Source organism: Haematobia irritans, chromosome 1 (assembly GCF_050003625.1).
Source record: "Haematobia irritans isolate KBUSLIRL chromosome 1, ASM5000362v1, whole genome shotgun sequence".
Classification (NCBI taxonomy): Eukaryota; Metazoa; Arthropoda; class Insecta; order Diptera; family Muscidae; genus Haematobia; species Haematobia irritans.
In genome coordinates, this window is record NC_134397.1 from 46,820,751 (window position 1) to 46,832,882 (window position 12,132).

At 32.0% G+C, this 12,132-nt stretch overlaps 1 protein-coding gene across 1 annotated transcript; it reads right to left on the bottom strand.

Moving 5' to 3' along the window:
- Positions 1-2,925: 2,925 nt before the first annotated feature.
- LOC142220827 (serine/arginine-rich splicing factor 1-like) lies at positions 2,926-11,415 on the bottom strand. The gene is made up of 4 exons (XM_075290186.1): positions 11,134-11,415; positions 10,637-11,024; positions 3,777-3,877; positions 2,926-3,708 (listed from the first exon to the last, which is right to left on the bottom strand). The coding sequence occupies exons 1-4, from the start codon at positions 11,295-11,297 to the stop codon at positions 3,606-3,608; spliced, it is 756 nt and encodes a 251-aa protein (XP_075146301.1). The 5' UTR covers positions 11,298-11,415; the 3' UTR covers positions 2,926-3,605.
- Positions 11,416-12,132: the final 717 nt, after the last annotated feature.

Here is a 12,132-nt window from a genome sequence, read left to right on the forward strand (position 1 = left end):
CAACCGCTGAAAAACTTATTGGTGTTCGAAGCAGGAATCGAACCCACGACCTTGTGTGTGCAAGGCCAGTATACTAGCCATTGCACCACGGTGGCTCCCTTCCCCTATATAGATGAGCTACATCTAAATTTGAACCAATTTCGATGAAATTTCGCTGGTATAGTTAGTACTATAGAAAATTACATTCTACCAACTTCGAGTAAGATCAGTTAAGAAATTTGGGTTTTATGGTAAAATTTGGGAAAATCAGGTGATATATATTTATGGATGCTTTATCTAAATTTACTAAAAATATTTACTTTGTATTAAATTTGAGGAAAATCAATAAGTAAGCGCAATATGACCCCATTTATTGAGATCGACCGATTCAATAGCCCAGCAAAAAAATTTTGAAGTTCTTCCAAAGGCATAACTTTAAATCAATTCCAAAAGATTTACTCACAGAGATGTTCTTTATTTTAACTACACAGGAAGTTCTTTTAATTTAATTATTTATAACTCGTTTTTTTTTCTTATTTTAATGGGTACATTAATTTTTTTGTTTCAAAAGGTTAAAAACAGAGTAACCATTAAAAATATGGTACAACAAATTATTGAAATTTTGTCGAAAAAATTCTAAATCCATTCAAAAAAATATTGCGAATTGTTCAAACTATTTTTATTAAACGTTTCAGACAAGCGTTAGAATGCATTAAAAATCATAAAAAAACAAATTATTTATTTGACAAAATATGACATTTTTTAATTCACATCCAAAACGCTGAATTCGGATCACGCCTTAAGAAGTGATGCAAATTCAGTGCAACGGCCGTTGGTGGACATCCGTCCTATGACAAGCCCATGTTAAATTCATCGCTTCTGTGCCAATTTTGCACTACTTTCGGATCCAAAAAGAACATTTTCGCTACTTTTTTGGCGACGCTTTGTTTACTTCAAAATCGTGTAATAATATCGACCGGAAACCTAGGAACAAAAATTCATGGGCAAACGGACACCAAAGACTCAGGAGGTGATTCTGAGTCGATCTGTATCTATTTTATTGGGTTTAGACCCATTCAATACTTCTCCAAGGCACAATTTTTGCAGATCGACCAACAACTATGTGGTTGAGGGTATAATTAATTGGATTAATTCCGTGATTGATTCCACAAGTAATTTTTCTGTGTACATACATAGACATCCTTTATTACTTACACGTATTCTATTGGAAAGAAAAAAAAAACGGGTTTTCTTAATTTCAGCTTGTTAATCAAAATTTGATTTTATTGTTTATATTTTTAAAATTGCAAGGTGTGTGGAGTTAAATTTATAGATTTGTTAATAATATACTCATCATGATCTGTAGTTAATTATAAAGTGTAATGCTTATAAATATTTTTTTGGGGGAAAAATAAAAGATCTTTAATTTCAAACATACCGAATAGAGTATCCAGAGAAATGTGAGTTTTATTGTTATTTACGAGAAGGTCCTATATTCATACGTTACGAAGTGTCTGTCCTACGGTGTTTGGGCTTTTAAATGCTCCAAGGGTGATCCACAATATATCGAGAATTTTTTGCAAATATAATATATATGTACGTATATACAAGATGCATCTCGCGAAAAGATCCAAACAACTTTTGTGATGTGACTTTGGTTGGGGGGGATGTGAGAGGGAGAGCATTGTTGGAAATCCAGATTTCAAAATATGAAGAATCCAAAAACTAGGCAAAATTCATGTCAAAAAGCAGAGACCCGTAAATTTCATGCGATCGATAGAGATCCATACATTGAGTTTGAAGCGAGAACAGGCATAAAATTTAACTAGAAGGGTCGATGGCGAAGCGTTTTAGTTAGGATCATTTCGTTTGGGAAGTTCTCGGCAAAATCCTTTGACCTTGCGTAGAGATAGATCAACAAAACAATTTTCCCGCGTCGACAGCAGATAATATTTAAATTTATAATCCAATTGTTTTTACTACAGAAAATCCATTTACGCTTACGAAAAATTCCTCCCTCGTTGTCCCGAATCCCGAATGGAAATATGAAAATATGCTTACGAAAAATGTGTCAATCCTTTGAGAAATCCTAGCGTTATACCGAGGTCTCGTTGCTTTTAATTTTGTTGATAGATCTTTTTAGATCTTTGCTTTCGAAAGAATTGAAGAAAATGTTTTTTTTTAATAATTATAAAAATTATAACATTTTCTAGCAATTCCATGTTAAAATGCTTTGCTGAATATCCTGTTTTCATTTAAAGCTTGAAAAATATCCTTAAAATGTCATTAAATATCAATTCTTTTAAATTCACTGTAGTAATGTTCTCCAAATCCATAGAGGTATCCTCTTCTTTTGAATCCTTTTATCCCATCCATACTTCCGTTTAATCCAATCCTCCTCTTCCTCCATAATCCTTTACAAAAGACAACTCCTTATAAATCCTTTTTTATATATCCTTATAACCCTCTCCTTTCCTTTTTTTACTCCTTCCCTCCAATCCAAATCCATTCCATTTTGAAGAGGAAAGAGAAGAAAAATTAAGAAAATTTATATTAATATAAAAATCTTTAAACATAATCATTTTTTGGTTTTAGAAAAAAAAAGAGTATTTTTGGTTGGATGTGGTGGTGGTGGTTGGTTGTAGTTTTTTTTTTAATGAGTGGGTGGAGTGAAAAAGGATATTCTAAATTATTCTTAAAACAAAGTAGCCAAAGAATACTGGGTTAATCAAAGTAAAGGAAGGATTTTTTTAATAAGCAACACCTTCAAAGCTGTTATGCATATGAATAACAATATCGATGTGTTATCCATTTCTTGCCTTTGCTTTTTTCTCAAAGAAAGAAAATAAATCCAGATAATTTGGAACGTTAAGATTTTGCTAGTTTGTTCCAATTTCTCCATGATTTTTTCTCTTAATATTGAAATTAAATAGTCCATAAAACATATTTACATTTACTGAAATTTATAAGGATTTGGTTTTTAATTTTCTGTTAAGGATATTTGTTGTTAATAACAAAAGAGAAATAATAAAGGATCAAAATCAAGGAATGTTAAAGAATATATATATAAAGGATAGTTAATAATATGGGAACCATATAACCAGGCTATATTGGTAATTAATCCATGAAAATCTAAGCCTTGATTTTCCTCCTTTTAGCTTGTACTACGATATATATTTCCTGTTGTTTGTTTGTTTTTGTGTCTTGTACTCTTATTGTTAAAATTTAGTAAATAATAATAATAATAATAAACAAAACTAAACCAAGAAGGTAATAGTCTGATGTATTAAAAAAAAACGAAGGCGAAAAAATATCGCTATAATAGAAATTGCCCATGTTTTGATTTCGTTTGTATTACGTTTAAAGGATGTGAAGTGCTTTTCAATCATCCATATTATGGACAAAATGTTTTGTGGGTTATTTTGTTACCGATACAAGGTCTTCATCCAATTTTTCAATCATTGATTTTCAGTGTTGTTTTTTTTTTGTTTGTTTTTATCTCGTAAAATACTTTTCGTGATTAATGTTAATTTTGTTTTCTTTGTTCATTATCATAATGTTTTTGGGTTTCGTTTTCATTTGCAAATTTTAGTTTTTCCATTACTACTGTTTGTTAAATATGTAAATTAAAAGTTTGAACGAGATCGTGACCTTGAGAATGTCTGTCGTCTAACTGGTGAATAAGTTGGGGTTCCACGTCTACGGGGGCGTGGTGAAAATGAGCGTGATCTGAAATTGTATTGATATCGAAAAAATTACTTACATGGTCTATGATGATGAAATTTATAATTGCTTACCTTCCACGTCCTCCAAAGTCTCCACCACCGCCACCACGTCCACCTGCACCACGGTCGCCATCGCCGGTATCTTCACGAACACGGATATAGGATACTTCTCCCTATGAAATGCAAATAAAGAGATTAGAATAAGAATTTAAGTAAGTCATTTTTTTATTTTATAGATAAGGTGATGTGATAATAGAAATTCGTAAATAGAATTTGATAATTGGGAAATGTCACTATGGGAATCTGTCTTCCGGCTAGCATTTGTTGACTCAATTATAGTGGTGTAAGCAACTGCGGTTCATTTAATTACGGCAGTTACTAGTGCTACTCAAAGATCACGCCGGGAATAGAGGTGGCGAATTGGCGTGTACCAGACACCAGTATACCTTACATCGACTGGGTCCCACAATAAGGTCTGAGTTGAAGCCGGAGCGAAATCAACATGAACTTAAGGATTTTCATTATCCAACCTGCTAGAAAAACAAGTGCTTCTTAGAATGTTAGGGACAGCAATAAAATTTGGGGTTATCGGTGATAAAAAAATCACCTGCCGTTGATAATCGGCTACGTTGATGCCAAATCCAATTTAGTTGCTAATTATACAATTATTTTTCGAGCTTTATGGACAGATATAGATTAAGGAACATGGTTAATAGAGCCATTGAAAAGAAAACGCCAGATACAAATCTATACACGCCTGGACTGTACATGTTTCGGTTCGGGCGAATGAACCTTTCCACAGCCTTTAGTATAGATCTGGCTGGGAGAGATAACTCAATTTTGGGCCCTTTATGCTAACTCCTTATGGAGAAAACATTTGGGAATTTTCCTCTTACAAATTGAATCATCTTTTCTCCCACTGTACATCATCTTTTCAAATAACTTACAAGTCCCTTAATCTTATTTTTATTTCGTTTTGTTACATAGTAATGCAACACGAAATTTATTTTTAGAAAGCTAATTTGTTAGAATTCACCTAAGTGGTGAACAGTCGAATAATTCTTATTGTTTCTACAGTCAACTACAACAAGATGTGACAACTAACAGAAACTGGTTTCCAGGATACAACTACAATTCTAACGACGGGCTCATCGTTGCTTATTATATTTCATGTTAGCCTGATACCGAAACAGGCAATTGACGTCCAAACGCATTATATCTAATTATACAATTTTGTAAAAAAAAGTTATTTTGTCAAAATTTTATTTCTATAGAAAATTTTGTCAACATTTTAAGGCTATACAAAATTTTGTCAAAATTTTATTTCTATAGAAAATTTTGTCAAAATTTTATTTCTATTTAAAATTTTGTCGAAATTTTATGGCTATAGAAAATTTTGTCAAAATTTTATTTCTATACGAAATTTTGTCAAAGTTTTATTTCTATAGAAAATTTTGTCAAAATTATGTGGCAATAGAAAATTTTATGGCTATAGAAAATTTTGTCAAAATTTTATTTCTATAGAAAATTTTGTCAAAATTATATGGCAATAGAAAATTTTATGGCTATAGAAAATTTGTCAAAATTTTATTTCTATAGGAAATTTTATCAAAATTTTATTTCTATAGAAAATTTTGTAAAAAAAGCTATTTTGTCTAAATTTTATTTCTATAGAAAATTTTGTCAAAAATTTAAGGCTATAGAAAATTGTTTCAAAATTTTTTTTCTATAGGAAATTTTGTCAAAATTTTATTTCTATAGAAAATTTTGTAAAAAAAATTATTTTGTCAAAATTTTATTTCTATAGAAAAATTTGTCAAAATTTTATGGCTATAGAAAATTTTGTCAAAACTTTATTTCTATACGAATTTTTGTCAAAATTTTATTTCTATACGAATTTTTGTCAAAATTTTATTTCTATAGGAAATTTTATCAAAATTTTATTTCTATAGAAAGTTCTGTCAACATTTTATTTCTATAGAAAATTTTTTCAAAATTGTATTTCTATAGAAAATTTTGTCAAAATTTAATTTCTATAGAAAATGTTTGTCAAAATTTTATTTCTATAGAAAATTTTGTCAAAATTTTATTTTTATAGAAAATTTTTTCAAAATTTTATTTCTATAGAAAATTTTGTCAATATAGAAAATAGAATAGAAAATTTTTGCTAAATTTTATTTCTAAAAATTTTTTTTACAAAATTTTATTTCTATAAAAAATGTTTTCAAAATTTTATTTCATTGAAGATTTTGTCTAAATTTTATTTCTATAGAAAATTTTGTCAATATAGAAAATAGCATAGAAAATTTTTGCTAAATTTTATTTCTAAAGATTTTTTTGCAAAATTTTATTTCTATAAAAAAATTTTGTCAAAATTTTATTTCTATAGAAAATTTTGTAAAAAAAATTATTTTGTCAAAATTTTATTTCTATAGAAAAATTTGTCAAAATTTTATGGCTATAGAAAATTTTGTCAAAACTTTATTTCTATACGAATTTTTGTCAAAATTTTATTTCTATACGAATTTTTGTCAAAATTTTATTTCTATAGGAAATTTTATCAAAATTTTATTTCTATAGAAAGTTCTGTCAACATTTTATTTCTATAGAAAATTTTTTCAAAATTGTATTTCTATAGAAAATTTTGTCAAAATTTAATTTCTATAGAAAATGTTTGTCAAAATTTTATTTCTATAGAAAATTTTGTCAAAATTTTATTTTTATAGAAAATTTTTTCAAAATTTTATTTCTATAGAAAATTTTGTCAATATAGAAAATAGAATAGAAAATTTTTGCTAAATTTTATTTCTAAAAATTTTTTTTACAAAATTTTATTTCTATAAAAAATGTTTTCAAAATTTTATTTCATTGAAGATTTTGTCTAAATTTTATTTCTATAGAAAATTTTGTCAATATAGAAAATAGCATAGAAAATTTTTGCTAAATTTTATTTCTAAAGATTTTTTTGCAAAATTTTATTTCTATAAAAAAATTTTGTCAAAATTTTATTTCTATAGAAAATTTTGTAAAAAAATTTATTTTGTCAAAATTTTATTTCTATAGAAAATTTTGTCAAAATTATATGGCAATAGAAAATTTTGTGAAAATTTTATGGCTATAGAAAATTTGTCAAAATTTTATTTCTATAGGAAATTTTATCAAAATTTTATTTCTATAGAAAATTATACAATTATTTTTCGAGCTTTATGGACAGATATTGATTAAGGAACATGGTTAATAGAGCCATTGAAAAGAAAACGCCAGATACAAATCTATACACGCCTGGACTGTACATGTTTCGGTTCGGGCGAATGAACCTTTCCACAGCCATTAGTATAGATTTGGCTGGGAGAGATAACTCAATTTTGGGCCCTTTATTTAGTTTAGTTGTTACAAAGCAACAATAAGCCCTATATCGTATGTTTGGGAGCAGCAGTTAAGTTTCGGGCCGAATTGCATATAGCGACTGTTGTAACGCCATAACCGACTTCTAGGTAACGACCAGAGATCTATAGCTCTAATAAAGCAATTTGGAACTACGTTTTGAAGTTTGAACTAGCATGACCCCACCAAAATTACGAGTGATTACAGTAGTTCGCCAGCCTATCAAATCAGTGTTGCCAATTTGGTGCTTTTAGCACCAAATTTAGTGCTTTTTGATTTCTAAAAAGCACCAAATTGCCTTTTTGGTGCCTTTTCAAAAAAAGCACCAACTTGGTGCTTTCTGGCATTTTCATTTAGTGCTTTTGGTGCTTTTTTTATTTTGAACAGTATTAAGTTTAATTGATACAAAAATTTTGATTAGACTTTCAAGAGCCGAAGAAACTCAAATTTATTGCCAAATATAGAATTTGATTGTTATGAAGTTGGTATTGATTATTTTTTAATTAATATTGTTATTTAGGGTATTCTGTAGGAAAGTTCAGCGATGAGTGTCAAATTTTTGAATTTGGTAAAGATGTCATTAAAAACGTTTGTATTAAATTCACAAAAGCACGCACAACTGAAATAAGCAATAGACTCCTTCCATATATTAATATTTTGAAAGTTGAAAAACATCACTGATCAAAATGAATTGGACGAAAGCATTAAAACCGATCAAAGTGTATACTTGAATAGCGGTTCATAATGGTGAGTACTAAGTTCGAGTTTTGCCGCTAAAGTGAAAACTATATCAGTAAAAAAGGCATAAAATTATGCATATTTGCTGCAAATTTTATTATAACTTGATGGGGAATAGCCAAAAGCAAATTTTCACAAAGTTTGTATTCCTTAAAATGAAAAAAATGACTATTTTAGCAGCTAAACTCGATCTTAATACCCAGCACCTTAACTTCTTAAAATTCAATTCACAAAAGTTCTATAAAACATCTTTGGAAGTTTTTTTTTTTTTAGTAGAGCATTTAATTTTCGATTTTGTGGTGGAAGGTGGTATGTTAGAATTCATAATATATTTTTGGTGCTTTTTGGCCTTGGGGAGTTGGCAACACTGTATCAAATAGCATCGCCTAGTCTGATAAAAAAACTTGTAATTTCACATAGCTCAAAACATCACTTCATTTACCGATTTTCTAATTTTATAACCTTATAAATTTAACGACGCTATGCAAAGGTAGTTCTGAAGCGCGTTCAACACGGCAGCCGCTAACGTCATACCCTGGTTGAATTGCCAAGGTGAAATCAACCTTTTTTCTCAACAGAAACAGCGGCTCTCAGACGCGCCTTATTAACTTCTTGTCATTGAGCTTAACATGGAATCGGGCAGCACTCAGTGATAAGAGAGAAGTTCACCACTGTGGTTCACAATGGACTGAATAGTCTAAGTGAGCCTGATACATCGGGCTGCCACCTAACCTAACCTAACCTAACTTCTAGTACATAACCTGCTAATTCTAAAATTATAAAGTCGGCTAATACTGGCGGAACAGACGACTATATTACCTAAATAAATGTTAATTAGGCTCACGTTTAGGTAAGATGAGAGGCCTCACGAACCCAGGAAAGATGGGTTATGGGATCTCAGTCACATTTGACGATGTGATGGTGATTTATCCTTTACATCCAGCAGCATACCGACAGTTTATGAGGATTTCAAGAGTAAGGATGTGGCCACACTAGGCAAATATTTGCTTAAAATGAGTGTCAAACCTTTTTCCAGGAACACTTTCGAAAAATTTGAATGCAGTTTTTGAAAAATACTCATATGCTGATGTAATATATCAGATATGAGCTACAAATATTTTCTGGTTTGATTGTGGCGGCGAATTCGTTTTTGATTTATGTCAAATGTTTGCCTAGTGAGACCCTACCGTAAGTGATAGAAAAGGAGAAGGACAGGAGTAGGCGCTGATGTTGAAGCATCTGGGTATCGCCATGTTGCAAAGGCTAGCGTGAGTTTAATCCCACTTCCGAAGAACAGCGTTTTACCGTTATATGAAACGCTATTTCCTTGTTATAGACCGAAACATTGAATCGAGTAAGCGCTCAGTGATATGAGAGAAATTCATCACTGTAGTATCACAATGCACTACATAGTGTAAGGGTGAGGCTGAAATAAAGGTCTGCAACAATGCCAAACCAAAGCTTCTAGGAATACTGTACCTGACCAAACTCCTCAATAAGTCTTTGGAATATCCATTATATCCGATGTCTTGAAAATAGGTAGAGTGAGCCCTCAACGCAATAAGCAAGCCAGCAAGTGTCAATTGTTCAGGCCCTTCCACCCAAAAGTAGGCAAAACTTTCATGTAAAACGTACGACCGTCAATTGTCTTGGTCTATCTAGTAATTGAGACTGTCAGCCAATCATACCACACTACAAGAAAATTCCAGTGGAGACGGGCAATGGCAATCCCATTGGTAATAAGCAGAACTTGAAAATGGCCTTTTGTCGTTAACTTTGTATCGGCAGTATAGACTCCATAGCGAACGAAAACAGAATAAAATACCGTCCTGTAGATCAAGATTGGAAGATATAAATGTATGTAACTATAATAATGCACAACAAAGACTCCCGAGTTTATAACAGTAATCATCCTGATAGTAGAGAACCACCACTCTGAAAAGACGTGGCCGATATCCTTTTTCTACAGTTATAAATCCAAGAGATATTCCAGATCAGTAATTATACTATATAGGTAAAAAGGATGACCGTTGTTGCTCGTGGCCTATCTAAAAGAAAATTGCGGTGGAGATGGTATTGTTAAGTCAATACCGCTGCCATTGATAATAAGCTTCGAGATAGAAACGAGATCCTTAAGACACTTGTCCACAGCACACAAAAGTGCACACAAAAAGACATTTTCTGGTACTAAAAGCAGAATAACATGTCGTTCTGCAGACAAATATCCGAACAAAGTCTCCCGAGTTTATCGCAATAATCATCTTGAGGATAGACCTCCAACACTCCGAAAGACGTGACCTTTTTCGAGAGCGCTAAATCCAAGAGATATTCCCGATCAAGAAGCATAGGTATAAACAGGATTCTTAAAGATACTATAGTATAAACTTCAAAGTAAGTCCTTTTGTCGTGTCCTGACCACCGCCCGTAGGACCGGAAGAAGACTTTTCCCGGCTGACCAACTGAGTTATGGCCCAAATAGGATGAAGTAAGTGCAGTCGCTTCATCCCCTACCTATCCGCATGTGATAGCAGCTTAGACGATGTGTGCGCCAAATTTAACCAATACCACATAACTTTCGACACATCCCATCTTAGTTTTTACACTAAGTTACGAAAACAACAAATTTGTAATCCCGTAAGGTAAAATATTTACAATATACCCATCCTCTTTCAAGAATATAAAATATTTGTTTTTAGACAATACGTTAAAAAAATACAAATCCACAAAAGATGAATAAACTGGGTTATAATTACTAGTGCATTAAAGTGATTCATTAAAACCTAAATACAGAATAAAATGAAACAACTCACCTCATGTGATCTGAATCGTGAATCGTCCAATTTCTTGATGGCATATTTCATATCTTCTAAACGCAAAAATTCTACAACACCAGTGCCATCTTTGTAGGCATCTGCGAAACAAACATCACCAGCTTCACGCATGTGATCTTTCAAATCTTGCCAAGAACCAGAAGAGGGTAATCCTGTGACTTGAACGCGGAATTGAGAACGTTTCGTTGGAGGGCCACGACCACCACGGCCTCCACCATCTCTACCGCCACGGCCACCACCACCACCGCCGCCTTCATTACGATTTCCACGGTAGCTACCAGGACCTCCTCCTCTGGGAAACTCAACTCTTAATCTATAGCCATCGTAATCATAACCATCTCTAGCCTTGACCGCATCATCAGCGTCTCTGGAAAGAAAAGGGCAATCATTTTAACGTAAATATGATGCTAAAGTCCACAGTAATTAGAAGCAAAACAAAGAAAGCCCCATTAACGACGAACATTATCCCCACTTACCTTGCGTCTTCAAATTCCACAAATGCAAATGGCGGACCACGCCGGTTCTTCAAATCGACAAAGGTAACCTTGCCAAATTTATGGAATAAATCTTGAATATCTTTGGTGCGAATATCTGGTGGCAAATTACCAACGTATATACGTGATTCACTGCGTGAAGCCATTATTATTTTTTGGTATTTATTTACAAGAAATATTCAATGAAGGCGATGGAATAGAATTTTTTCACTTTTGCGTCTCTGCTTATCAGCGTTAGCAATTTATGTGTGCGATTTGTATGTTCTGTATGTATGTATCAATTTATCGTTTATCGTTTCTCTTTTTGCACTTGGCAGTGTTGCCAATGTACCGCTGTTATTAAAACATCATTTAGTGGCACACGTGACGTTTTGACGTAACAGGTAAACTAAGTATATAGAGACCAGCAATTCAAAGTTCGATTTTGTACCCATCGTTAGCTGCCAAACGTCTGCATCACTAATGCGCGTTACAGACTATCAGTTATTCCGGACGGAATATCGGTGTTTGTAAAGAATCTTTTAAGGGCACTTTATACGGTCGGATAAACCCTGCGACACAACACGTTGCGGCGACAAATCCGATTGTGTAAGGTCGTGTTCGGCTGTCGCGGGGACGTGTTGGCATAAAATCAAAACAACTTGGATTTTTTCTGGTTGGGTGGTACAAATCATTGAGTGTAAGGGGATGTTCGACAAACATTATCAAAGACAAATTTATTTTTACATTAAAAACAGGCATTTCTGCAATGAAATTAATGATGGATCGCCAATTCTGGTTGAAAATTAAAGAAATACATAAATCTAAACCAGTATTGTGGCAAAAACGTGGAAAAATTCTACTTCCAATCAATGGGAAACCAGGCGACAAGTATTTTAAATTCATCAAGTAATTTGTAATATATTAAATGTGGATTACTTCAGGAATCATTGTTTTGACACATATACCAGGATTTTTTTATTATTTTCTTCCATTTTTTCA